The sequence below is a fragment of the Bombus huntii genome, chromosome 12 (genome assembly GCF_024542735.1).
Source record: "Bombus huntii isolate Logan2020A chromosome 12, iyBomHunt1.1, whole genome shotgun sequence".
Taxonomy (NCBI): domain Eukaryota; kingdom Metazoa; phylum Arthropoda; class Insecta; order Hymenoptera; family Apidae; genus Bombus; species Bombus huntii.
The window spans coordinates 5,836,489-5,861,755 of record NC_066249.1 but is presented as its reverse complement, the minus strand read 5'-3'; the positions used below and the strand labels follow the sequence as shown (position 1 = coordinate 5,861,755).

At 36.3% G+C, this 25,267-nt stretch overlaps 3 protein-coding genes across 14 annotated transcripts; 1 reads left to right on the top strand and 2 right to left on the bottom strand.

Moving 5' to 3' along the window:
• Nucleotides 1–655: 655 nt before the first annotated feature.
• LOC126871789 (voltage-dependent calcium channel subunit alpha-2/delta-3) lies at nucleotides 656–14,397 on the bottom strand. 11 transcript variants are annotated; one of them, XM_050631011.1, is made up of 17 exons: nucleotides 14,249–14,397; nucleotides 12,917–13,257; nucleotides 12,640–12,830; nucleotides 12,027–12,084; nucleotides 11,443–11,943; nucleotides 10,917–10,998; nucleotides 8,558–8,820; nucleotides 7,501–7,910; nucleotides 6,613–6,932; nucleotides 5,347–5,607; nucleotides 4,938–5,066; nucleotides 4,005–4,366; nucleotides 3,517–3,721; nucleotides 2,482–3,052; nucleotides 2,037–2,395; nucleotides 1,209–1,505; nucleotides 656–1,112 (listed from the first exon to the last, which is right to left on the bottom strand). In XM_050631011.1, the coding sequence occupies exons 5-17, from the start codon at nucleotides 11,526–11,528 to the stop codon at nucleotides 819–821; spliced, it is 3,639 nt and encodes a 1,212-aa protein (XP_050486968.1). In that variant the 5' UTR covers nucleotides 11,529–11,943; nucleotides 12,027–12,084; nucleotides 12,640–12,830; nucleotides 12,917–13,257; nucleotides 14,249–14,397; the 3' UTR covers nucleotides 656–818. The 11 variants fall into 11 exon arrangements, with proteins under 11 accessions (XP_050486968.1, XP_050486963.1, XP_050486966.1 ...); XM_050631006.1 differs by having other exon boundaries at nucleotides 12,917–13,684; nucleotides 14,249–14,388; XM_050631009.1 differs by lacking the exon at nucleotides 14,249–14,397 and adding an exon at nucleotides 13,363–14,226.
• LOC126871808 (protein rolling stone-like) lies at nucleotides 14,386–20,737 on the top strand. Of its 2 annotated transcripts, none has more exons than XM_050631064.1 (2): nucleotides 14,386–14,528; nucleotides 18,918–20,737. In XM_050631064.1, exons 1-2 carry the CDS (start codon nucleotides 14,417–14,419, stop codon nucleotides 19,775–19,777), a joined length of 972 nt encoding a protein of 323 aa, XP_050487021.1. In that variant the 5' UTR covers nucleotides 14,386–14,416; the 3' UTR covers nucleotides 19,778–20,737. The 2 variants fall into 2 exon arrangements, with proteins under 2 accessions (XP_050487021.1, XP_050487022.1); XM_050631065.1 differs by lacking the exon at nucleotides 14,386–14,528 and adding an exon at nucleotides 18,255–18,404.
• LOC126871791 (zinc finger and BTB domain-containing protein 11-like) lies at nucleotides 20,684–25,222 on the bottom strand. The gene is made up of 2 exons (XM_050631021.1): nucleotides 23,596–25,222; nucleotides 20,684–22,416 (listed from the first exon to the last, which is right to left on the bottom strand). Exons 1-2 carry the CDS (start codon nucleotides 25,123–25,125, stop codon nucleotides 20,866–20,868), a joined length of 3,081 nt encoding a protein of 1,026 aa, XP_050486978.1. The 5' UTR covers nucleotides 25,126–25,222; the 3' UTR covers nucleotides 20,684–20,865.
• Nucleotides 25,223–25,267: the final 45 nt, after the last annotated feature.

Genomic DNA, 25,267 nt, shown 5'->3' with positions numbered 1-25,267 from the left:
TGATTGATTTAAGAATGAAAGGATTAGTGAATCTATTGTTTGATTTGAGAAAATACCTGTTATGGTTATCGCCGAGATTTAAGAAATCGTCATCCTTGAATTTTTAATCTTGTTTAGCGATAGGAAAGAGGAGATGAGGAATCCAATGAGTTGGCGTTAATGGAAGATTTTCTAAAACAGGCATTGTTGAATAATTAATTTTTCTACATAGAAAAAAAAAACTGATTGGAAAAGATTGAAAAAGAAACTGATTAATTTTGATTAGCCATTTTTAACGAGTATAATTTTATTCGATATAAGAAAATGGAATAAAAAGTTACAATTAAGCTGGCGAAGGAGTTATGATCTGAATATCCGAGTGGAGGAGGGAACAAAACATTTTCTGGGGCAAGCTCCTTTCACCCTATCAACAGACATTCCGACGCCAACAGAAAATCGTATCTTGCATGGATAGGGAGATATTTCGTCAGGCTTTATGTTCTCTTTTCTTCGCTACGATCGATTCGTTCTTCGATGTCTTTGGTCCACAAAAAAAAAAGAACATAGTCTGCTTTACAAAACATCAAGCTGAATATTTCTAATCTGAATAGCTATCGAAGTTACAGTAATCATCAATCTTACGTTTTTTTTTTTAAATAAGATTAATTCATCTTAATCGTGTTTCAATTTTTAATTTTATTTTTTTGCAAGAAGTTATAAGGTTCGACACAATAAATATCAACGTTATTATTATCATATCATTTATATACTGTAATTCGCATCGTACTCAAGGCAATCAATATCGTTAAACGAATCCATAACCTTCTTGTTTTAAACAATTATATAAATGTATATAAGATTCTAGCTACAACGGTAGAAAATAATAGCAAAGATACAGTCAGTTGTGATGCCCCTCCGCAGTCCTCGATCTCATACTCCAAGGGGTGCTCCGTGAAGCAGCCCTCAAGACGCCTCCTTTTAAGGTCGTTTAGTGGAATTTTATGGCAAGGCGCGCTTTCCGAGCCGTTCGTGTATTCAAGCGGAGAAATTGTCACCGGTGTTACCTCTAATCTCTTGTAACAGGTTGGATACATAGCATCGACGACCACCAATAATAAATTTGTATGCGGGACCTGCGAATCATATCATTCGTGTTTTATTTTTTCATGTTTTAAATTAATTTATGAGTGAAGTATACTCCACTCGAGGGTAAAATGAAAGACACTGACCCTACGAGCATAGAACGGCCTTGAGCAATAATCCGAATGATTCGTGATGCCCTGGCCAGCGATCGTGTTGTTCATCATATAAAGTACCCTTTTCTGGTCGCAAGGATAATGATAGAGACAAGGGCGAGGCGGGGGCGGCGGGTCCGGGGCGTCTTCATCGAAATGGACTTTGGCGTAACCGACTGGCAAGTTCACGAACTGGGTCGTGAACCACGTCACACGTAACAGAAACCAGAGCAACAGTTTCCAGATGTACATCAGCGGGTCCGTCAGAGAGGTGGCCGCACCGCTGATGCGCTGTGGATACGGTTTTGTTCCCGTGAGATTGTTTTTGTCTCGGCCGAGTTTCTCATTTTGTTTGCGAAACGTTCCACAACAAGTTACGGCTATCTTTCGCCCGGCGAGAGAACTTTTTCTTCGGTGGAACTTGGCACGAATTAGAAATATGTCGCCAAAGAGCGAACGGAATCGTACAGTTTCTAGGAACTTTTCGATTATTTGTTTTACTTGTTTCTTGGGCTTCTTTTCGAAACTTTACCTTACACTCGCACGCTTCTCGAAATACAGAGCTTTTAACAAACTCTCGCTCGGTGATGGAACTTGAAAACTTGAAGTTTATACGTTATACGATTGTGAATGCTGGGTATAGTAGGGTAGGAGAAAAAGGTGAAAATGGAAAGGATATAAGATTTGTCCAGGTCTTACTACAGAAAAATCTTGTCGTTACATATGGAAATTAATCGTTACATGACAATTTATAAAAGCAGAAATGAAGAAAAGGTATGATTGTTTTGGTTACTAGAATATACTATAAGTTCAAGTACTTACAACTTCCTCACACCAGGCTTGATAATCGTAAATATCGACAGGATCATAGAGACCCTGGCCGACCATGGAATTCATCACTGCACCCTCCTGTGTCCCCATGAACTGACCGGTATCGTTGTGCGCTTCTGATATCACGATGAAGCCATTCTGATCGAGCAAGTAACAATCTATCCATAAATTGCGGCAGTTTATCAAGGTTGAGTTTGTTTGGCCGGAAGTTAGATTAATAAATTTCTTATAAAGATCCTTCATTGGCATTTGAAAACCGATTACTGCTGCTGGTGCAGTTTTGCGGTCGTCTTTAGGGAATATTCCAATCGAAGCTGTTACTGTAGCATTTACTCCTGCTTCCCAAGGAACTGAAACAATTTAAAAGATAAATAGATATTTAAACGTTAAGAAAGTAGATAGGCAATTTTATTAAGAAATGATCTTTTCCAATCACCTGACAGAGATATGCTGTTAGGATCTAAAATATTTTGGAAAATGGCACCTTTATACCAAGGTTCGTTTACAGCTCTCCTGTGAAGATCACCAAAAACGATGCCATCATCGTCTTCGGGTAAGTTGTTTGTATCTAAATGATGCCACCTAGTTAAACCACTCTGAGTGGCGACGAATCTTAAAAAAATTCCATAATCTTCTGCTAACTGTCGCGCTCGGGGATCATCCAATACAAAATCGCTATTGAAGCTGGCATTCGTTGCTTTTGCATCGAAAACTAACAGCTGCATCAATTCCTTGTTACAATAATAATCATCCTGTGACAAAGTCCGTCTACCACAGTTAGGAACATGGTCAGTTTCATTTTCGTACTGTTCAGACCAACGCCAGCCAGGCTTATTTAACAGGTCCAGGAAGTGTCTCAACTCTTGTTCGGGACTGTTGAATTCGTGACCCTCTAAATAGTGAAAGCGACAGTATACCCAACCGGGGTGTACTCGCCAGTTGTTGCCCATAAAGAAGTCGGAGATATTCACCTTCAAGTTCTGGTTCCTCCGGATTTCGTCTCCAACCTTGAACAATGTGTGATAAAATTTTTAATTTAGGAAATTTTTTTTATCAATATGATGATTTAGGATGAATTAAGGATAATCAGTAATACGTTAAGAAAGAAAAAGCTATTATTTAACAAAATGAACTATTATTTTTTTTAAATCGAATGTATCTTTAAACATTTTTAAAAACGACGAAAAATATATAATCATTGATTGTTAAACCATGAGTTTCGAGCTTCACCTCAAAGTTACATTAATTGCAAGGAATTTTCCGCGCTCGATCGACCATTAAGAGGTTTCCCCAGATGGTTGCTGTTTACCATCTAAGCTTGCTCTAGGTCTCAAAGTTTCTGCTGCTCCACAATCTCGAGAACGCGAGTCCGAGTTTGTGGCATCGGGTTCACCGGAACTAGCCGAGATACTCCGGGATTCCGTAAACTTCTAGCAATGCGTGTATACACACGATATCCTGAAAGGATTACCTTGATCCAAGTTGTGCCATAGTTGGGTATAGCGACCGCAAGGCCAAAGGGCGTTCCAGGAAGAGGCGCGTAGAAGTAGTCGCGTCTTTCGAGAGACACACGACGGTTGTCGTCGTAATGCAATTTCACGGGTACTCCTTTTAAGCTGCCTTTTTTGTGGTCCACCAACGCGGCTCGTAGTTCCAGCACCTCTGGCCCGGGGTTCCTGTACCCGTTTTTAATAAAAACTCTTCTTAAACCTCTAAGGTCTGCCGCGTTGCACGAAAGCAATATCTTCCTCTTTCAGGAACAGCTATACTTCGGAGATTTATCATGACCAAGCTTTTAGAATAGATTATTATATCCTTTACTTTTTTTATTCTTTAGGAAAGAATGAGTGTAAAATTTAGATCTTTATTAAATTTTACGCTATACAAACAAACATATTATATATGTTTCAGACGTACTATATTTTTGTAAATGTAAATCCAAAAAATAAAGGAAACTACCTTGGGCCACGACCATCGTCCAAGATCTCCACTTCCGTGAGATCTATGCTGTTGTAATTGCGCTTTAATGTGCCTTTGTAAACGGGTCTCAAATCTGGGTGCAGTATCACATATCCGTTGTTGGACACGATGAAAGCATATCCATTCACGCCCAGCTTGTATGGCAATGTAAGCTTTCGAATGTCGTCAATTGGTACATCCGTGCCGGCTACACCTAGTAAATTCGCTATTCTTGTCCGATTGTTGCGATTCCCTTTACGGTCGAACACTGGCGTGCTGACGGATGTAAGGAGCCTGTACTCCTGCCAAGCTGTCGTGTTCAATAGAGATGCATCCTGTCGAACGTCCTCACTCTTGTGGAGCTGTTAGATGTACAATTTAATTATTTGTAAGTTTGTAAATTCATAGGTATAGATTTAATTTGTTTTCCCCTCTACGTGTATACTAAATTCTATTTCGTGTTATTCTATGATGCAATCAGTGTAAAAAAATCACACTTATATATATAAAAATAAAAATAATGACATTTGAGGTTGTGCTATAAAATCTAAAGAACTATTAAACATTTTATAGATGCTGTGCAGTCTTGTTTGCCATTAACTAATGTTTTACGACTTACATTTCCTAAGAAAAGTATCGCATGCAAAGAAAATACTAAACTTTATTTCCATTCAAAACGCTTTAATAATAGGTCAATAAAAAATCGCATTTTACAATGGGATTAATTTTCGGGATACAGAAGAGCAAGATTAAACGCGAATGGAAATTAAAATAAAAGTGCCTGGCTAATGATAATTATATGCAGGGTTCGCCTAAATTTATCTGCTGGGTGTACTACTATTTCTACATTCAACTAAATGCCAAGGGAAAGAGCGCATCGAGCACGATAAGGCAGCTTTAAAGCTACAGGGATGATTGTTGCTTGCTCTGAACCTTCTGTATGTAGGTATCGTCCTCATTTATTCGAACGCCCAGACGTTTTCCTTTCAGAAGTTTCTGAAGCCGTGATTGTTGCTCCTTGTGCTGCATCACCAGCCACAGCCAAGTGGCGAGTGCTGGATTCTAGCGGAAGGTGAATCAGAAAATTTACAGAATTGGGGACACTATGTACAAAGTGAAACGGTCAAAGAGGAAACAGAGCCATAGATGCTTTTCGATGTGTACAGATTGTTAACATAGTCAAACGTTTTACTTTCTTCAAACACCTAAAATGATCTAATAGTCGGGTAATTTTGATTATGAATTAATTATAGATCAATTGTTTACACGACAAAGATTAAAAATTATAACGTGATTATACATTATACAATTATTAGTTATCTGTATAAGGCGATTATCTCACCGTAATGTCCGCATAAGCATGGGTCCAAACGACAGGATGCACCACATCCTGAAGAACCATGGGTCGTGCGACCACGGGAATGTATTTCAGCACTTGTTCCCGAACTTCTTCTAGTGTGTGAACATGCGTATAGTAGCCGCGATTTAGACAAGCCATCCATTGAATTTCTCGAACTTTGGTAACTTCTTTTCCCAAGAGATATGTGAATACTCGTACAGGAATGTGTGTGTCATTATCTCGCCAGTTCCATGTTCTGAATACCTACATAAAATTCATATAGATCATATCCTTTCGAATGTTGCTTGATAAAAATAACAAAAATAAAGTTAGTTCGAATAGATAGTGAAAAGAAATAGAGTATAAGAAGGTCGTTCGGAGCAGCATATTCACAGCCATAAAGTTTCGCGTAATCGTGGTGCAACTGTGCCGCGGCGTTATCGTTGATGATGCGTTTTCTAAGCACTTGAAAGAGTGATAAGGAAATGCGACCACTGTCGCGTGAAGAGCATCGGTATATACGTAGATACTGAGTTAGAAGGAGAGAAAAATGTGAGAGACCGACAGAGTAGCGTGAAAAGAGGGAAGGAGTACGAGGAAATGATGGTAAGAAGGAGAAAAGATGAAGGAAAGAGAAGAAGACCGGAGAAAGATGAAAGGAGCGGAAAGGAAAGAGAGGTAGAGATAGGAAGACAGAGATCGCTATGATTCTCGTCGATTCGAGTGGGATCTCATAAAACTGAAGAGCTACTCGTCGAGGATAGAGCTAAAAACGCGACCTTTTTCTCCAATGGAAATCGCGCTCACCGGACCTACTTAAATTTAGTGCGGTTTCGCGACAACGTAGCATGTTCTTACGCTCGATAGTATAATTCTTGTGGAAACGTAGCTCAACCAGGGCGAATTACAATAAGCACAAGTGGGAGGTTAAATGGTCTGTAGACAGAAGCGAGCTCCGTATTTCTATGATAGAACAATTAATTAGAGAGACTTTCTCTACGTTATGAATAATAGCATTCAGATAGATGTATAGAAAAATGGTTGGGATATATATATGTATATATGTACATGTAGATCCCCTAGAAAATTGTTTACATTATTATTAAGTCTTAATCATCTGTTTAGGCGTAATTATCTCGTCAGATAAAATCGCTTTTTTCTTACTAAATGTGCTCCAGAAAAGATCTACAGTTTTAAAAGAAAAAGACGAGGAGATAATTAGCAGCTTAGATAAACAACGTAATTTTTTATAAGGAGATATTGGTTTACTTCTGTCAGATTTCCAGGAACACCATCCGTGACAAGCATAATTAACTGATTGCACGATGTGTCTGCACCACACCCGCGTGTTTCTCTGTATGTGCTTAGTAGGTTGAAAGCTCTAGTGAATGCTTCTGTTAGATTAGCGAGTCCTTCTGTTTTAACATTTGCTATAGCATTCTTGAAAGTGTACACATTTTCTGGAGTAGCCTGGATTAGCATGTCTTTGAAGCAGGGCACCACATCGTATGTCACGTTTGTATAGCTCAATACAGTCACGAAATCATTATTTGAAAGAGTATCCAATATTGCATTCACTGTTGTCCTTGCTGAAAAAATATTTATGAAAGAATGGAGATAAGTATCTTGAATATTTCACCTAGGAAGGAAAGGAAATTAGACTAATATTAGTTTTCACATCATTAAGATAATTGTTTTTATGTGATTATATTATACCAAGAATGAAAAGATTACTTAATCTTTGCGAAGATTTATGCGATACGATTGCGTCAATATACTCTATCCTCACTAAATACTGCACGTGTAACCTCAGATTCGCGGTGCATTCCAAACATGCATTACATAGTTTACACGGAGCAACCACAAATGCGTTCTAATTTTGATTCTAACACATTTTCCGTGGTCGCGTCAGACCGTTATAAGTTCCAAATTTTATTAACGCATAAAGTATATATACGAGTACGTAGAAATACGTAGAGTCATAAATTGAAGGGAAACTAAAGAGTTTCTTAAAAAATATTAAAAATGAATCAAAGTTAACGTAGTTCTATCATACCTTACGATTACAAAGAATATTCTCATGGAAATTATTTCTCATTTAAGTTAAATTAACTCCACCCTACAATTAAAAGGTTGAAATACTAATATTTCATTCACCAATAGTCTTTCCCATGCCCGTCATGCTGCCGCTGGTATCCATCAGTATTACCATGTCCTTGCTACAAGTCGCTGCCTCAATGAACCAGCTACGTACTCTGCAATCATAAATGTCAGGCTTTTCTTCATCTTCTTCCTCTCCCCCTTCGCCGTCCTGCGTAGGATCCATCTTCCACTGCATGGCAGGATATTGTCTCAACATTCCCGTGACAGAGCCGAAATATTGCCAAGACAAAGCCGGATCTGACTCGTAGTTTTGTTGGAAGATATTGTCGAGGATCTCGGTTTTCTTTATATCCTCGATCACCGCTGGTGACATGTCGTACACGTTTGTAGGTATATGCACTGACGAAAAGCTTGTATTTACTGGTATATTGTAAAAGTGTGAGTCAGGCGTTAGCAGCATTTTTCTGTAAATATTTTTAACAATCACATTTATGTTTTGTAATACGGAATCGATTATTTTTGTTGCTTATAGAGAAATGAGAGGATCATGAATGTATCGAATGTATTTTGTAACTTAAAACATGTTCGATTTTCATCTCATTTGATTTTCATGTTTCGAACAAATGCTATCAATTTCTTCGACCGTCAAACTATTCAGACCAAGACAGAATGCTAGACCCAATTCGTGGTTCGAACATTCACCTACGATCGATGCCGAAGACGTTTCAAGCTTCTCAGCCTAATTCCATTCTGTACCACTACTCAGAATGCTTCGATATTACGCACGAATTATATATTATTACATATACACCACTACGTAGTATAACTATATTCGTTTCATGAACAATATTTTTCATCTCAAATAAACAGTAATCATCAAACGATATAGATATACTTTCACAGAAAAATCGACTTGCTGATTCGTCTTTAATCATTTACAGCTTGACTAATAATTTTTAAATAACTATATTTCATCGAATAATTGAGAATGAGAATTTGAATTCAGATATATAGTATATGTATAAGTGAAAAGTGAAGGTAGATAGATATTTGCCATCTTTAGTTATAGAAAGAAGAAATCTAAATTGGATAAAAGCAATTTCCTATGAACCTGTAAGCATCGATGTTTTTTTCCATATTCGATGGAATCTTTGGTAACTCCTTGTTCACTGGACTATATTTTCCGGACACGTAAGTGAAATTTCCCTCCTCCTCATCGTTCTCCCAGTTTTCTGCGTGTTCCTCAGCCGCCATCCGGATGCAGGTCACCGCGTCCATCTTCCTTCGGAGCATCCTACCGACGTTCTCGCTGATTATGTTCACCAACTCCTCCCCGGACTTATTTTCCACTCGCGTGTTCATCGCTTTGTATTTCTGCAATTCATTCGGGACTACGGTTATACCTTGCCTCCTCTTCGACCTGGATTCTACCGCTTTTTCCCTCTCGTCACGCCATGCTACTATTAATTTCTTGCGCCGAAACCGCGGCCTTTTTTTACTCGTACGCGCCCGTGTCTCATCGTATTGTTCTTTTGAACAATACATAATGAACCTGGTCCTTCATTCCTTCGCATCGAAACAAAGTTTTTAGGAAAAAAAAGGGAGAAACTTTACAGTTAAATAATAATATTTTTATAATACATCGCTATGGTAATGTATGTATGTATACGTATAATAATAGTGTATGCATCGATTTACTCTTTGTAATTGCGAAGTGCTATGTACAAATGGTACAATTGAAAATTGGAAATCTTTAATTATAAAACTGAATTCTCATACTACATATATGTTCAATTTTGACCTTCGAATTATAAATGTTACGGACGATTTACAAAAACATTAGAGTACAAAGCTCTACGAATGTCAACTGCTTCATGGTCATTCAAACTTTTATCCGACTCATTTATAGTAATGGCTGTATTTTTCGCATGGTTATGCTTCGTTTTTGATAAAAGGACAAGAATGATCGATAAACAGTGTAAACCTTTTCTATTCTAAAATTCTAAAACCTCCTGCGATCCACTTTGGATAATTGATAATACAAGTAATAGCCTATTATATTACAAATCCTGGCTTAGTTTAATTAATAATAACAACCATGAACCATCTGGCGAGAATGCAATGTCACAGCATTATCGTGAATTATCATAACGCCTGAAGTTTAATTCAGTACAAAATAAAAATAAAATTATATTCGTTTTCATAACAAAACATTTGTTGCAAAGACCGTCTAAATTTCTTAATGAAAAAATATTAATCATAAATGTAAAATTTTTGTTTTCTTTAAAAGACGTCTTGTTTAGTGAGATATTAACTTTTAGCAGCTTTTATAGAGTTTTCTCATCCTCAACTCGTACATTAGTATTTTACGTTGTTTAACAAATGGGCTTCAGCAGATACAATCATAATCATTGTTCAAAACGTATCGCAGGCGGCATCTATGCACGGAGATCGCGGTTCAAAGCGCAGAACACTTTCCCTACGCAGATCACAAGTACTTTCAATTTGCATAACATAATTTCAGTTACTTTTCCGGGGCCATCTAAGCTATATATAGGTAACGGGTAATTTATTGTCCCATCAACGAATTATTTCTCTATAAACCAAAATTACCAACTAAGTTATTAACGACCAAGTAACCAGTGCAAGAGTTTGGTGATTTAGTTTATCGTAGGTCGATACATTGTATCTTCGTTACTACTTATCACAGACGAGTAATGCATTTATGTATTTTTCCACTTTCTCTTCTTAGATAAAGTATAGTATCCGGACTGCAAAATTTTTTATCTGAATGTGACTTTTCGGCAGTATTTAGGTTGCCAAACCCGATGACAGTTGCCATTCATGGAGATGAATGATTTTGAAAATTCGGTTTTACCAACATTTAGAAATTCGTGCAAGGCGATGATCATACAGAGCGGTAAGCGGTAATACAAGCGGTGGCACAGCCAATACTAATACTCCAAATACTCCAATTTTGTGCTTACCGCTCTCTATATGATCACAGCCTAGATGGTCCAAATCTAAATAATCGAAATCTGTTCCAATACTCATGGTTCAAATGCATACAGAATAAGCCACAGAAAAATCTCTAAAAAGTATAATTCTAGCCGAATATTTTGCAGTCCTGATATTATACTAGAGCCTTCTTTTTCATCAAATATTTTCTTTTCTTTCGTCTATCTCGTGTGACCAATTTTCTTCTTTTCTGCGTTGTTTATTTTTTACATTAGTAATAACTTTGTTTCCCTTGTGCTTTGTGTCGGTCTTTTTCTTTTACTATTTTCTTCTTCTCTATCCGTTAAGTCCTCTACCTCTGTTAAGTGACGATAATCATGTACGGGGGCGCGACGAAAATAGTTACACGAATCAACCGATACTGATGGACAGACAGAGAAAGAGAGAAACACGCGATCGCGTGTAACTTATGTATGGACATAGATGCATGCACGAATGAAGATCAAACTTACGCTTAATAACTCTTCGGGTCGCGCCACCTTTTCTGCAAGTTCCCATAATTCGTCGCCCAAGGTCTCTGCCCATCGCGTGACTCTAAAGCGATAAAATAATGAATGTACTCCTCAATTTCTGTTCCATTAAATGAATAATTAAACAGATTATAGAACATCTATTGTCATCAAATCTGTACACATTTTAGAATAACAATTATTGGTTAACGATATTTAAAGAATGGCGAAAGTATTTCTCCTTGAATTACCATAAAATGATATTGATTTTAAATTTATATTTATATTTTGATATTTAATGGAAATAACGTAAATTAATGACGATCTGTCAAACTAAAAAATAATACAGGTAAAATCAATGTCTAATCCCTGTCAGTTTCGATATACGATATACGGTATACACCATTCCAAAAAAATCAGAAACAGTTAACGTGATCCATTAATCATTTTACTATTTATATGTATATTTTTTGTTCAAAATAATGCCGCTCCTGATCTAGAAAGAATAATAAATATTAACATTACTTACATGTACCCGTCTTTAGCCAAGCAGCCGGTGCATAGTAGGAAGCAAATGGTGAGAATGATCCAACGGATATTGAATCTGTGTCGCATTGTTCGAGAGATGGAGATTCACGTTACACCACGATTTAACCGCAGAAGAGATATCGCAAACCCATCATTCCGTTTTGTTTTCTATACCTTGTGAATCTGAATCAGCGGCTGCACGTTTGCCTCTATCTTAGTATCTTCAAGTCTTCTGAATCTCGAGAGACCGGCAAAGGCAAGATGTCTCGCTTATTTTTGGTACATGAACGGTGCGTCGTCTCGTAAACCAACGAATCACAAAACTCGGTCTTCCACCACGTTGTTTCCTTCGCGTGGTCCCGTATATTTATAAAATTGTAGCTCTCGGTTAGGATCATGACTACGCTTCCAAATACTTGTTCTACATGTGTGTGAGTATTAATCAGCCATAGGAAATCCTTTTTATCGGTCATGTGTTCGAAATAGCACAACCCATTAAATCCTGAAAATTTAATAATTTTATCAATTGCTCTTATTTAGGATTTTATATACAGGGTGTTCCATTCAAAGTTTCAGACAACTTACGTTTTATTGGAACATTCTGTATATTCGTATATATAGTGTAATACTGAATATGATAAAACTATAAAGTAAACGGTAAATTAATTTTACTTTTAAATAAATTACAAGCATATTAGATTCTACTAATACAATTAAAAGAAAGTATTTATGTTTGAAGAAGCGCCTACGAATCCTCAAACACGGTATTAATCGAATAAAACGTCTTACTACCGGTAACTAATGATACGCGTAAACCGCTTACGTACGCATACACGGGTAACCGGAGATCTCTGTAACCATAAAAAAAATGCATAGGCGTATAGGAGTTATATTCTTGTAGAGATTCCGAGTGTCGTTTTCATTTTCTCAAATTCATCAGATTTTTTAACTGGGAAGAGTGAAATTCACATACAACAGCATAAATAAGAGACGTGGAGCGTCGAAGCATCTACCGTAATTTGACCATGCTTTAACGCACTATTGCATAGTTGCATAACGCCGAAAACACGCACACTTGACTGCTCCATCATCATCTAGTAGCCGATCCACTAATGAACGCCCGGTCGGTGGCGTGCAATCATTTAAGGTAGAATCAAGACCACGTCATACGCTTAACAAGTTTCAAAAGACTACCTACCGCGTACGTGTTTGCAATCAGCAAAATTGCTGCATCGTTGCTGCTTGCTGAGACTATTCAATACCTTATCACACGCAACCACTGAACGGTGGTTGTGCGGTAGAATATTGTGTATGTGCTCGAAAGTCTGGTGATTCCAGCCGACCAATCACCTCACAGCTTGGTCAACCTTCTTTTCCTAGTAGACCATCCTGTACGGTTTAAATAAGAACTTTAGGAAAACTTTCACTCGCTCGTTTACTTTACCACTTTACATTCTTTTATATTAACTCTTTACCTTGAATATCCTCAGTTCCAAATTCTTTTTATTTAAAATCTCCGAGATATACGTATAATGAAATGATAAGATAGATGACTTGTATATATAAAGTTTGTACAGAGCGATTTGTAAAGTGAGCCGTATCATCGATCAATTCTTCGAAATACTGCATACTGTTCGGTTCACGATCTACGTTGAAATCAACAAACCGATTCGACCTCGGGGAACCCACCGCAGCCCTAATTCGGTATCCCTCGTAAACATCCAAAACGACGATGCGAACCACACGATTGCGTTTGCGTAAAACCTTGACCACGCGGCCCTTTTTTCTTGCAAGGGAGATAAACTAATATATTTACCTGTGTTGAAAAGTTTTAAGCATAGAAAGTTATCTTTATAGCGAACGCAATAAAACATTATACTTTCATAATTCTTGCAAAGAGTGAGAAAGCATATCTACTAACAAGGAAGACGTAACCCATTCAAAGAATTAGAGAAATCTTCCTTATAATGAATGAGGCAACGCGTGACATTATGAGTCAATGGCGTTCGGTTCAGAGCAACCATGTAAGTACTTATAGACGTATAGAAGATCATGTGCTCGAACAAAATTAATAAAGTTCCAAAACGTGGCGTGTTTTAGATGATTATTGTACAATTAAAGTAATATCTCCTTCTTTAGCGTTAATAAAGTTATCATCTTTTATTAACTGATTTTCACATAGGGTTTCGCAATAGAGCTGATTGACACTTCGGTAACCCTTACATAATACAATGCCATTTTCACTAAAATAACAATAATATGAGTATTTAAAAGCAACATAAGCTGGCTAACGAGCAATTAGCGTATTAACTATTTGTTTAATCGATCGATATTTGCCGGAAAGCTTGCATAGTTAATTTTTCTACGAACTGATTATCCATTGATTCTTACTATTTAAATCTTTGATGAATTTTTTATTTTTTCATTCGATCTTCTATCTTTTTATCGATTTTAATATATCTCACTCATATATCATATATTCATAAATAGATATTCATTTTTACTTAATATCATATTTAAATATTCATATATCACATTAATATGCACATAAAATATATTTTAGATATGAAAATGGATTTACAGTTGTGATATTTTTAAGCACATATTTTTTAATCTTTTTTAGCAAACTTCGCTTAAATGTTTAATTAGGAAATATTAAAATAGTTATTCTAAAAAATTCATTACTAAAAAAATTCCATTCTGTCAACATCAATGTGTTTTTATGAGAAAGGATCCGGGGAACACTAGGCAAAGGTACGTTCACTGTAAATACATAGTAAGTCGTTCATAAAAAGGAGGAAACTCACCGGCAATTATTATCAGAACGTGTCGAAAAGGTGGTCGCAAGGAACACAGTGCCGTATACCACGGGGGGAACAGCTGGTGCATAGCGATTGATATTGATTTGAAGCACGCGGAGCCGGTTGCCGGGCAGTCACGGGCCAGGCGTACGTCGAACAGGAGGCCGGACTCAAATGCCTCCCGAGTGCGAGGAAATAGAGGACCATGGCGTGCCGGAGAAGATTTCCTGCATCGACGGGAGGATCAAGGAACATCTGCGGATCCCGGCACCCGCAACGCTATGCGGTGCGAACGTTTATCCTCGTTCTTTCCTTTGTTTCCGGTTTCTTTTTCCTTCTTACGTTTACGTCGCGCCGTTCATTCGATAGTAAGGACTTCGCGTTATCTTCATTACTACGTAATGGATTTTTCAACCGGCTATAGATTTTTCACACGTGTTGTCTATGCGTGTTTCTCGATCATTCACAGAAGAAAAGTTGGAGGATTAAATGAGTCAAAGATCTTGTGCAGGTTTATAGTTGTTCGGTGATGCGTGTGAATGTAATTCTTCTTCTGATATTATAATGACAGGAAGATTAGGTATATGTGGATCAGATTGTTTAGAGTGAAGGATCAGTATCTGAAAAATGTAATATTTTGTAATTGAAGGATAGAGATGACAAGCACAGAGACAAGTTGTGTTCTTTTTCTCAGCGTACAGTTATTCCAAAGCTATAAAATCTACTAACTTTTCGTGTGACGTCAGGCTACTCAAGATCAACGTTCCTTTTGTTTTTGTAAGTTACCGAAACAGAACCCGACCTTTAAATGGGTTTATGGCTTGTATACTAATTCACATGTTCTTCAGCATGCTCTGAAAGACGCTTCTTCCTTCTTCCTTAATTTTTTGAGTAAAGTGTTATAAATGAGTGTTTTACAAATAATACATACTTGCAAGAGTATATGAAAGATAACATATGCTTCAATGTCTGGTAAGCATATATAGTTATTACGTTCCAAACCTTTTGACGAATGTCATTGATGATTCGAATATAAAGTTTTAATTATTTAACTTGAAATTATAAATGAGCTATATATATTTGGCCAAAATAATGAAGTGAAAAGGATTCGATTCCACGGATGTCCTCGAAATAAAAGCTATCAACCGTGATAGTTGAACGAAAGACCGTACGTTCTGTGAATGTGTGCAGTGAAGCTGGTCGTCCAGGGGCGGTTTAAATACATAGTTAACAAAGGGTGGAGGAAGGGAAAGGGTAATGTACGGATTTGATTGATTTCACTCATGGCTATAGGGTTTTGACCAGACTGGACAGGAGACTGGTCAGTGACGGGTCAGGCGTTCTATCGTGCAGGCAGATCGTGTGTTTATGGTGGTCGAGGATCGACTTGATCGAAGAATACGTTGTTCATAGCCCTCAACAGCTAAAGTCTACCTCCCTCTTCGTGTGCCTGGTCAACAACTCGGTTCGTGATCTGTTTATATTCTTCCTTTTTCTTTCATTTTAAAACAGAATTCCTCTTTGCTTCACTATATAAAGAAAATTATTGTTACTAGAAATATGTTATTTGTTTTTTTAGAGTTTGATCCCTTTGAAAATTTTGAATTTTAAATGTTTAATCTGAAAATGTGATACATATCACATATATGTATATATACCATAGATCGTTACCAATATTGATAAGATCGGTTTCATAAAGTGCCGTAGTGATAACGAAATATTTTGTCAGATGTCAATATCAAGAAATCGAACTTGACTTCGCTTGAATTAAAGGAGCTTCAGTATTGTTCTTAACTCAATAGTCAGGAGTTCCTTCAATGTGTTACTTATACAATTTGTAAGTACTAGTACTACATACAGGATGAGTCAATAAGAAGTGCATACGATATAAAATAACCAGTTAATTATTAGTCTTATCGAATATCATTTTAAATGAATTATGTTGCATTTTCAGAGACTCATCGGATAGATGCAATTTCATTTTTTTATATCTCATTTTTTTATATCTCATTTTTTATCTATTATATTTTTAAATGGCACCGTATATTTTTTAGAACATTAGTTAACCCAGCTGGTCATTATCTGTAAAAAACATCTATTTGCTAAACTAATAATTTTGCGCTATAAATAGATTAATGCTTTTTTATAAAGAATATCCAGTAGGATCAATTGATGTTATAAAAAATATAACGTGACATTTAAAAAATTCGTAGTAATCTTGATACATGGTCTTTTCAGAAAATATAAGATACTAGAAAATAAAATTGCATCCATTTTATAAGCCATGAAATACAACATAATTCATTTAAAACGTTTTTCGTCAATAGGTAACAAGTTATTTTAGATAGTACTCCTTATCTATTTGCTCTGTATGTATTTAATACACAAGCAGATATACCTTGCGCACTTAAAAAAATTTATGTTTGATTACAACCTTTTTTAAATTTCTACCGTTGGAATAGGTCTCTTCCATGATTATTACGAAAAGTTGTGGTCCTCGGTAAAACGAACCATGTAGGTGTCATGTGTTAATTTAAATTTATCAACGGATTTATTCAATTATCATCAAAGCCATACTATGGCTACGTAATCAATTGCCTGAATGAGATAATCGATCGATTAATCGAATTTCAATGTAACACGTGATTAAAAAATTCGTCTTTCCACGCCACTATCGGGTTTTCCATTCATTAATCTTGGATTGTACATGTAATTCTTTCGCAAGTAGTGTGAATTCCTAAGGATGTTGATCCTTGAGGAAAAATTTTTACTTGTAGTTGTGTGACTATAGTGATAATAATAGAAGATTGTAATAAATTAAGAGAGAATTGGTATTGGCCGATTGACCGTGCTGTCACGACTTACGTATCTATATATATATATATATATATATATACGTGCATATGCGCGGTGCGTGAGCTTAAAGCGCTGTCCGTGCGAACCTCAGAGCCTTGGGTTAACAGGGTTAATTACTTCAAAACAGCTCCCATCTGCGCCGGTGTCTGGACAATGCCATTAAAGATTTTACACGGCTGTCTCACCTCAATCGCTTCAATCCTTCGAATGAGCGGCATGGCGTACTTTTTTCTTTTATTTCTATCGCTCAAGCTGTTATAACCTATAAACGATACTATGTATTTATACCTCTAGTGCATTTAACTATTTCATCAATTATTAAAAATTATATAATGTTTAAGATATCACTTGATCTATGTAGTCTTGTTTTGTATTTCTCTAGTTTAAAATGTTGACAGTATATGAAGAAATGTGTATGTATATATATATACACACATATGTTTACTTCCTGAGAAACTGACATATATGATTTTTTTTAATGTTTGTCGAAATATAAATTTATACGAAACGCAAAACTTAAACATTGGAATATTTATCTAATCAGATTCACTACCTGTGCAAGAATATACATTCTTATCAAATATTCGACTTTGTTTAACTAAACTTGTAAATTATAATATTTGTTTGCACTTAACCTTGTGGAGTTCGCTGTCGTGGAAATTCCTTCAGCGGTCGCGGTGTATCTGGCAAATGCAGTAACTTAAAATCTATGCTGCAGTACTAATTTTTACGAAAAGGCTGTATAAATGTATGAAATTGTTTTTAATTATGATAAAATTAATACAAAATATAATACTTAGATATGTTTACAGTACATATAAACTATATAATTACTAATTTAAATATAAAAAATGAACAATTATGAATTTAAAAAGAATTGAATTAGAATTAGAATATTTTAGAATTAGATTTTACGTGCATCTGTCAGATCACCTGCGTCCTAAACAGGGGAATGATTGATATTTGTTATGACATTGTAATTTTATTTAATCTTGCATTTAGTTATTGCTAGACCAATTGACATATTTTATTTAAGTTAAAAAATAATATTATTTAATAATATTTGAATAAACGCTATTTTTGGCGGTGAAGATAAAATTGTTCGAATAGAACCAACATGGCTGCATCCACGGTAATTCTCTAATCACACGTAGAGGTTATGTTACTTACCAGTTTTACGAGAACGATATTATTTCACTTACCAGGCTTTTAACAAAAGCTTTCGCATAAAAAATGGTATTAACACTATTCAGCAGTTTGGTAGTCCCAAAACGATTTCTTTTTTCACTTCTACAATGTTCATCATGTAAGTTATTTTTTAATATCATCGATTTTCGAAACCAACACTATGCAGTTGCCTTATATGTTTCTGTCACAACACAACACCTGCTATTGAATTTCCACAACATTACGATCATCCTCCTTTATACAAAAACGTTATCACTCTATGAAAATTCGTATATCAATCACTTGTATTGTCATTGTTCATTTTGAACCGCTCAAAAGTTTTGAGCGGGAAATTTGCCGGAAATGAACAAACACGCATGTGTACTATAACACGATAATTATTTGTAATTTCAAATCCAAATAACAGGATTCTAATTACTGTAATATAACAATCATGCACAAACAGCAGAAATTATTGTGGCAGTTCGATTTTAATGTTTCGTAATTTCTAATATCTATCTTGCATAGTAGCATTCGTTCTAGGCTTTAAAATTGCATAGCGAATATACACCATATTTTTTTACTTTCATTGTACGTAACCATTTTTTATGAATATCTTACGTCATTAGTGATAAATATTATTTATTTGCAGGTCGTCGAACAATGGTAAATAAACTCTGGTGCCAAGAAGCAGCAAGGAAGTGGTTCTACAAAAAGGATCAGTCACTACATTCACGGCTCTTGTCCGAACCAAAATGTCAGAAACATGTAGCCACCTGGTACCTACTTTATCGTTGGTTAATCTTTATGGTCTGGGCTTGTATAGTCGTGTGTTCGATTTTCGAATTCGGTAGCTACAAACCTATGGTAGTATATGATAAGTGGCCAATTTATTTGACAAACTGGGATTTAATATTGGGTGTCAGTCAAGCTTTGCTTGGCGGTTTTCTCGTATTGAGAAGATGGAAACTGCAAAAAGTATCAGACTTTGATCCTTCCGCGTTGATGCTGGGATTGATAGACAGAGTTTATTGGTTCCTTTATGTCGTAACTACTAGTATCGCGTTTGGAGTTACGATTACCTATTGGTGCAGCATATTCGATCCCAGGATTCACTATTTGGACCCTTTAAACATTATGCTACACATATGTAACAGTATTTTAATGATAATTGATTTTTGTATTACAAGCATTCCGTTTAGGTTAAGGAACTTCTGGTGGTGTTTAATCATAGTGTTTTTATACACCATGTTTTCACTAATATATTATTTTGCTGGAGGAGTAGACAAGAATGGTTATCATTATATTTATAAAATCCTCGATTGGAAAAAACCTGTTCAAGCTTCATTGATATGCGTAGGCGAAGGTATATTCATAACCATATTGCATTCCTTAATGTGTTTCCTAGAGAAAGTGAAGGATCGATTGTATCTGAAGATCGATAAGAAATTAGGAAGACCGTATGCGGAAACACACATGTCTAGTGTAGAGAAACATGCCGACATTGTCTGAAAATTAGCGATAATAGGCAACATTTTTTCACGATTCTAAAATGAAGTATTATGTATTTGTATTTTGTCTTAATATCTTTAGAAACTCTGTACCATTCAAAACAATAGTTTAAAGCATTGATATACCTACCTTTAGACAAGTTAATTTTCTATTTTTAGCTATTAATAATTACGACTAGCGCCTATGTGGAGGAAGAGAGAACTTTCTTTCATCCTCATTCAATGAAGTTTATATCACATTGACAATAAATTGATTAACAGAATTGTGATACATAAAAACATACGCATGTGTACGTGCACGATTATCATGTTTATAATCGCAACGTTACTAAACAGTATTTTTCAAATTATTTCTTTAATAAATATCGTATATTACAAAGATTAAAAACTGTTACAAAAGCAAAATTTGAAATTAATAGAAAATCAATTTAGGAAATAAAGTCAAATATACTGCGGCCAATAATTTTGTTAGTTAAACTACTAGTTTTAGCACTATGAAAATATATTATGTATATTTAATAAAATAAAAATAATGCATTAAGGATATTTTTAATACATGCACTTAATGCGTTTATAGGAATTAAAGTACATATCTAATTTCGTGCAGCTTATATTTTGTCCAATTATTTTTTAATTATTGTATTGTATACCAATTGTATAAAAACATTCCAATTTTCTGCTTTTATTGATATTTCGGTATATCTTGGTTTATTAAATGCTGAAATTATTGAATTGTTATACAATTAGTAAAAATCCTCAATGTATGAAGTGTACAACATGTAAACTACTCACATTTTACAAAATGTGTATTCAGTTCCTTAACACTAGTAAACAAATCTTATTATACATTGGCTTTTATATACACAAGGTTTTAGGAATTTTATATACAATAGAAGAACAATGAATAAACTTTTTGGAAAAATAGCAATAATTTATTAATAAAATAACGATTTGAAGCAATTATGGACTGTAGTATAAATGAATGGGGCTCATACTAGCCTTTGATCACAGACCATATTAAAACTTATCCTATATTAGAAAATAACAATGATCAGTTTTTTCACCCATTTCCGAAGTACATTACATGTATTATTCGAGTCCTCGTAGATTTATAGTATTTTCAGATGGTACCGAATCCAGTAACAGTACCTGATACTCTGTTCCTACTACATCGTCTTGATAATACATTGAAGGCAATTCCTCTGTGAGCAAAAGACCCTCTTCTAATTCACTTGTACCTAACACAACATCGGATGCTCCGGCAACTGAATCTAACACAGCACCATTCGCCTTTAATTTCCACACATCGGAAAATGTCAGATCAGTCCGTGCGGAACCCTGATCCTTTCTCACGTGTTGATTAGATAATGGCTTATGTGTAGCAGCGTTTGAAGAAGGTTCCGATGTTTTCAGTACATTATTAAGAGGCGGCGGTTCTGGTTCAGGAAGAGAGCGATCCGTTTCCGAAGAAGTACTGAGAATAACCGCATCGCAAGGTGCTACCATTATCATTTGCTCTGTAGGCTCTGATATTGAAGGACCAGTATATAAAATGTAATCCATGTTACAAACAGAATCCCCAGGTATTTTATTAGCTGTTTTACCACACTCATCAACAGGAGTACCGTGTACTTTTAACATGTGTGCTCTTAGCGTAGCTTTCGTAGTATATGAACGTGTACAAGTTTCAACTGGGCAATGGTATAAAGTCTTAGATTGATCTCGTGGAGGCACTGTATCGTCCTTAGTTTGACTTTCACTGTTATTTTGAATTACTGTATCATTGCGTTCAGATTTTTCTGTTATTGTAGATGTATTTAGGCATGCTACGTTTACATTCAGATCTATCGACTTTCTTTTCGATTTTATTATGGATGGTACCTTCTTGCTTCGGCTATTGACGTTATTGTGTGAGTTCATCTTTACCTCTTCCTTAACTTGATGCTTCTTTATATGAACGTACAAACTACTTTTTGCAGAAAATTTTGCATTACATATAAAACATTGAAAGTACCTTCCTTCTTTATGAGTTAATCTGTGTTCCTTGAGATGCTCTGATCTCATAAATGCTTTTCCACAGGAAGGTATGTCGCACACGAATTTTCGTTCATTGGTGTGTTTCTTTTGATGTCTCTTTAATTTGCTAGAGGAAGAAAATGCCCACTGGCAACCTTGAAACGTACAAAGGTAAGGTTTGCAGCCAGTATGCGAACGTATGTGTGCTTTCAGCCTACAAGGCTTATCAAATACTTTACCACAACCTGGCCACGAGCATTTTACATCTACTTCCTTATAACTATGGCATCTTTGATGCGACGTCAAAGCATTACTACTATAATATCTTTTGCCACATCCTTCGTGTTTACAAACATATGGAGCATGACTTTGATCATGACTCTTCATATGCAGTTCCAGTGCTCTCTTTGTCTGAAACTTTTCTTGGCAGTCTGGCACTTGGCATACTATTCTATTTGGGCGAGTATGCAATTTCGCGTGACTCCATAAATTATAAATCGTAGTAAATCGGCGATTACAACCTTCTACTTCACAAACATAGTCTTTACGTTTCAAATGAGTTTCTTTATGTCTTTTGAGTTTAAACTCTGAATAAAATGCCCAGGCACATCCTTCGAAATCACACTGAAAATAAAGATATAAGTGAATAAATAAAATACAATTCTAATTGAAAAGGTCAAAGGAAATTCACAAACAAAGAATTATATATGATTATAAATAAAATATAATAAATTATAAATAATATATAATTCTATTATATATATATGTCGGGTTTACATTAGAATTAGGGTTAGGGGCGTGAAACGAATCTTCGTTTGGGTTACACGTTGTCGTTATGCAATGGAGAAGACATTGACTAGTGCAAATACGATTATTATAGAACCGGACAAGTAACCGTGGTAGTTAGGTGCTCGAGAAACTAATGACAATGATCCTAGGTTCAATAACGAATCCGCGGTCGACGGGATGATAGATGAACGTACTCACAAAATCTAAGTCGGACGCGTAATATTCACTGGTCGTAAAGAGTTACTCCTTTCATCAATGAGATCGCGAGAAAGAATGCCTTTCCCGTCCCGATGATGCCACAGAGGACTATAAACTATAATGGGGTGTGTCTAAGGACACGAGATCATCGGATTCGTCGAGAAAAGCCTTCGTTCAGAAAGTAAGGGAAATTGGCGTTGCTGCTAATTGGTCAATCTCCATATCGGTGGTTAGAAAAAGATGCTAGCCGCCCTCGAGGGAAAGTTGCTAGTGGGAGACGCCGCTCGTTGAAAAATAAGTCTCCCCTATTTTCCCGTAGTTGGGACAAAGACTGTTTGTCTGTTTGAAGGACTTTAGTTGACTAAATCTTAAGATTTATAACGGGCCCTCGAGCTAGCCGAACATGTACTGCGGAGACGCATCGACATCTGGCAATCATCTTACTCGAAGAATAGGGTCTGCGTGTGGCGAGCCACAGGACAGAAACCGTTGGAATGTTTACTGTCGCGTGTCGCCACGAATATTTCTTTTAAGGAGAGCTATAGAATTACTCCATACCTTTGTTAGACAAAGCGTTCATCCCGTGACCGCGGCTACGTTCGGCGACTGACTGTCGCCTCGAGCCCAAGCTCATTATCACGACTCTCGAACAATTACAATCGGGTTGAATAACTACAATTGTTCAATTACAGCTATAGTAGACTCTAGGTTACAATGTTGCGGGATTATCCAAAATTCCAAAGGCTCCGGTGTTCTTTCATCTCCGACATATATAATATATATTATAATAATTATATATGATATAATAATACATACCTTGAAAGGTCTCACACCATAGTGCGCTAGTAAATGACCTTTTAGAGCATAAAGTTTACTAAATTGTCTATTGCAATCGTCACGTGGACAAAGCCATATTTTGCCATGCTCATTAACAGATATTGGTTGTAGGTTATCATCTGAAATACCCAATTCTTCTAAAGCATTAGATATTACCATTTCGTGTTGATTACTGGGATTTTCTGTACTATGTTCCACTGTTCCATTCCATACAGTTGAAGTTTCTATTTTTGGTAATTTTGGAAAATTTCCTGTAGCTTCTATAAGTTCAGAAGTTTTTCCTTGATAAATCTGTTCCTCTGTACCGGTATTTATCACAATTTGAGTCATATTTGAAATTTTATCTGTTGATATAGCTACAACAGCCATCACACCATCTTCAGTATCCACAATATCTTCTCCAGATATTCTAATCTCATTATCATAACTCTTTTCTATCATTTCTGGTATTTTCTTACGTTTCTTAATAATACGTGGTTCTAATTTTACCTTAGCTTTTGTTTTCAATTGTTCAATTATAGTATTTTCAGAATCACCTTCATCTAGCTTTGTACCTTGCAACTCTTGTATAGTGTTTTCAGAATTGAGATCCTGCACATAGAGATTCGTAGGATTATTGCACAAGTCATTGTCCTTTTGCAGCTCGATTTCTTTGCTCGTGCTATTTATGCAACGCAAATCATCTACCACAACTTGCGTAGACTTGTTCTGCAATTCCTGATTATCTGGTATCATGGCTTTCTTCATCAGGGAAGATTGTTCAGTCTCTGTACATATTCCTTCGACGTCCCTATTAGGGACACTTAAAGTAGGTTGAGCACTGGTCGACGGTAAAATTTCACCGGCGACCATCATGTCATCCGGAGACAACGCCAGTGGATCCAAATGATCCAGCTGAAATTCTGGTAATATAAAGCTATCCTTTTCGTCGAGTAGCTTCTCATTTTGAAGCTCCTGAAGCAATGGATCATAACCTAAATTGAGTTTCTTATCGGAGAGATCGATGTCGATCGACAATCCGTCAGGGTCCTTTCCCAGAAAAGCGTGCTGCAGTTCTTCGCCCAGGTACCGGTCGACGCCCTCCTCGACCCCGGACTTGATCGCGTCGAGATCCATGCTCGACACGGATTCCGACCGCGTTTTTAACCATTTCTCAATGTCGGCTACAGTCTCGACATCGGCGGTTTTACCGATCCCAACGTCAACATTCGATTCGTCTATAACACTATTGTTTGTCACTTGGTTACCCTCGATCCACACTCTGTCGTGATACTGTACAGTGTCGTCGTTGTTCTTAGCTTTCTGTTTTTCTTTTTTATTTGTTTCCTCCCTTTTGTCCCCATCCGGCGAACCAGGCAGGAGGATTAATTGATTGTAACCTATCGAACTACCCACAATCCCGACCTCTCCTTGCGGCCAACTGCGAACCGAACACAAACCTCGTCGATTACGAAAGATTCGCGGGATTTGTTTTGACTTGCAAGCGGAGGGAGTTCCTTTACGAGACATTTGACTGCCCCGTAGCCAGCTCTACAGGGGTCCACACACAGCAACAACGCCGCCATCGAAGGGAATATTGTAGCTCATAGACGGCTTATTCTATTCAGAATCGACTGCAATTCACCAAAGTAGATGGCACTGTATCGCTTTA

Excerpts from the sequence above, each read along its gene's own strand:
- LOC126871789 (XM_050631011.1), bottom strand. The coding sequence starts at position 11,528 with ATGCGACACAGATTCAATATCCGTTGGATCATTCTCACCATTTGCTTC. Across the intron at positions 5,608-6,612 it reads TTCCTGGAAATCTGACAGAA|GTATTCAGAACATGGAACTG; the intron begins GTAAACCAATAT and ends AATTTTATGTAG. Across the intron at positions 1,506-2,036 it reads AAGCCTGGTGTGAGGAAGTT|CGCATCAGCGGTGCGGCCAC; the intron begins GTAAGTACTTGA and ends CCGTATCCACAG.
- LOC126871808 (XM_050631064.1), top strand. The coding sequence starts at position 14,417 with ATGCCTCCCGAGTGCGAGGAAATAGAGGACCATGGCGTGCCGGAGAAG. Across the intron at positions 14,529-18,917 it reads GGCACCCGCAACGCTATGCG|GTCGTCGAACAATGGTAAAT; the intron begins GTGCGAACGTTT and ends ATTTATTTGCAG.
- LOC126871791 (XM_050631021.1), bottom strand. The coding sequence starts at position 25,125 with ATGTCTCGTAAAGGAACTCCCTCCGCTTGCAAGTCAAAACAAATCCCG. Across the intron at positions 22,417-23,595 it reads ATGGTGTGAGACCTTTCAAG|TGTGATTTCGAAGGATGTGC; the intron begins GTATGTATTATT and ends CTTTATTTTCAG.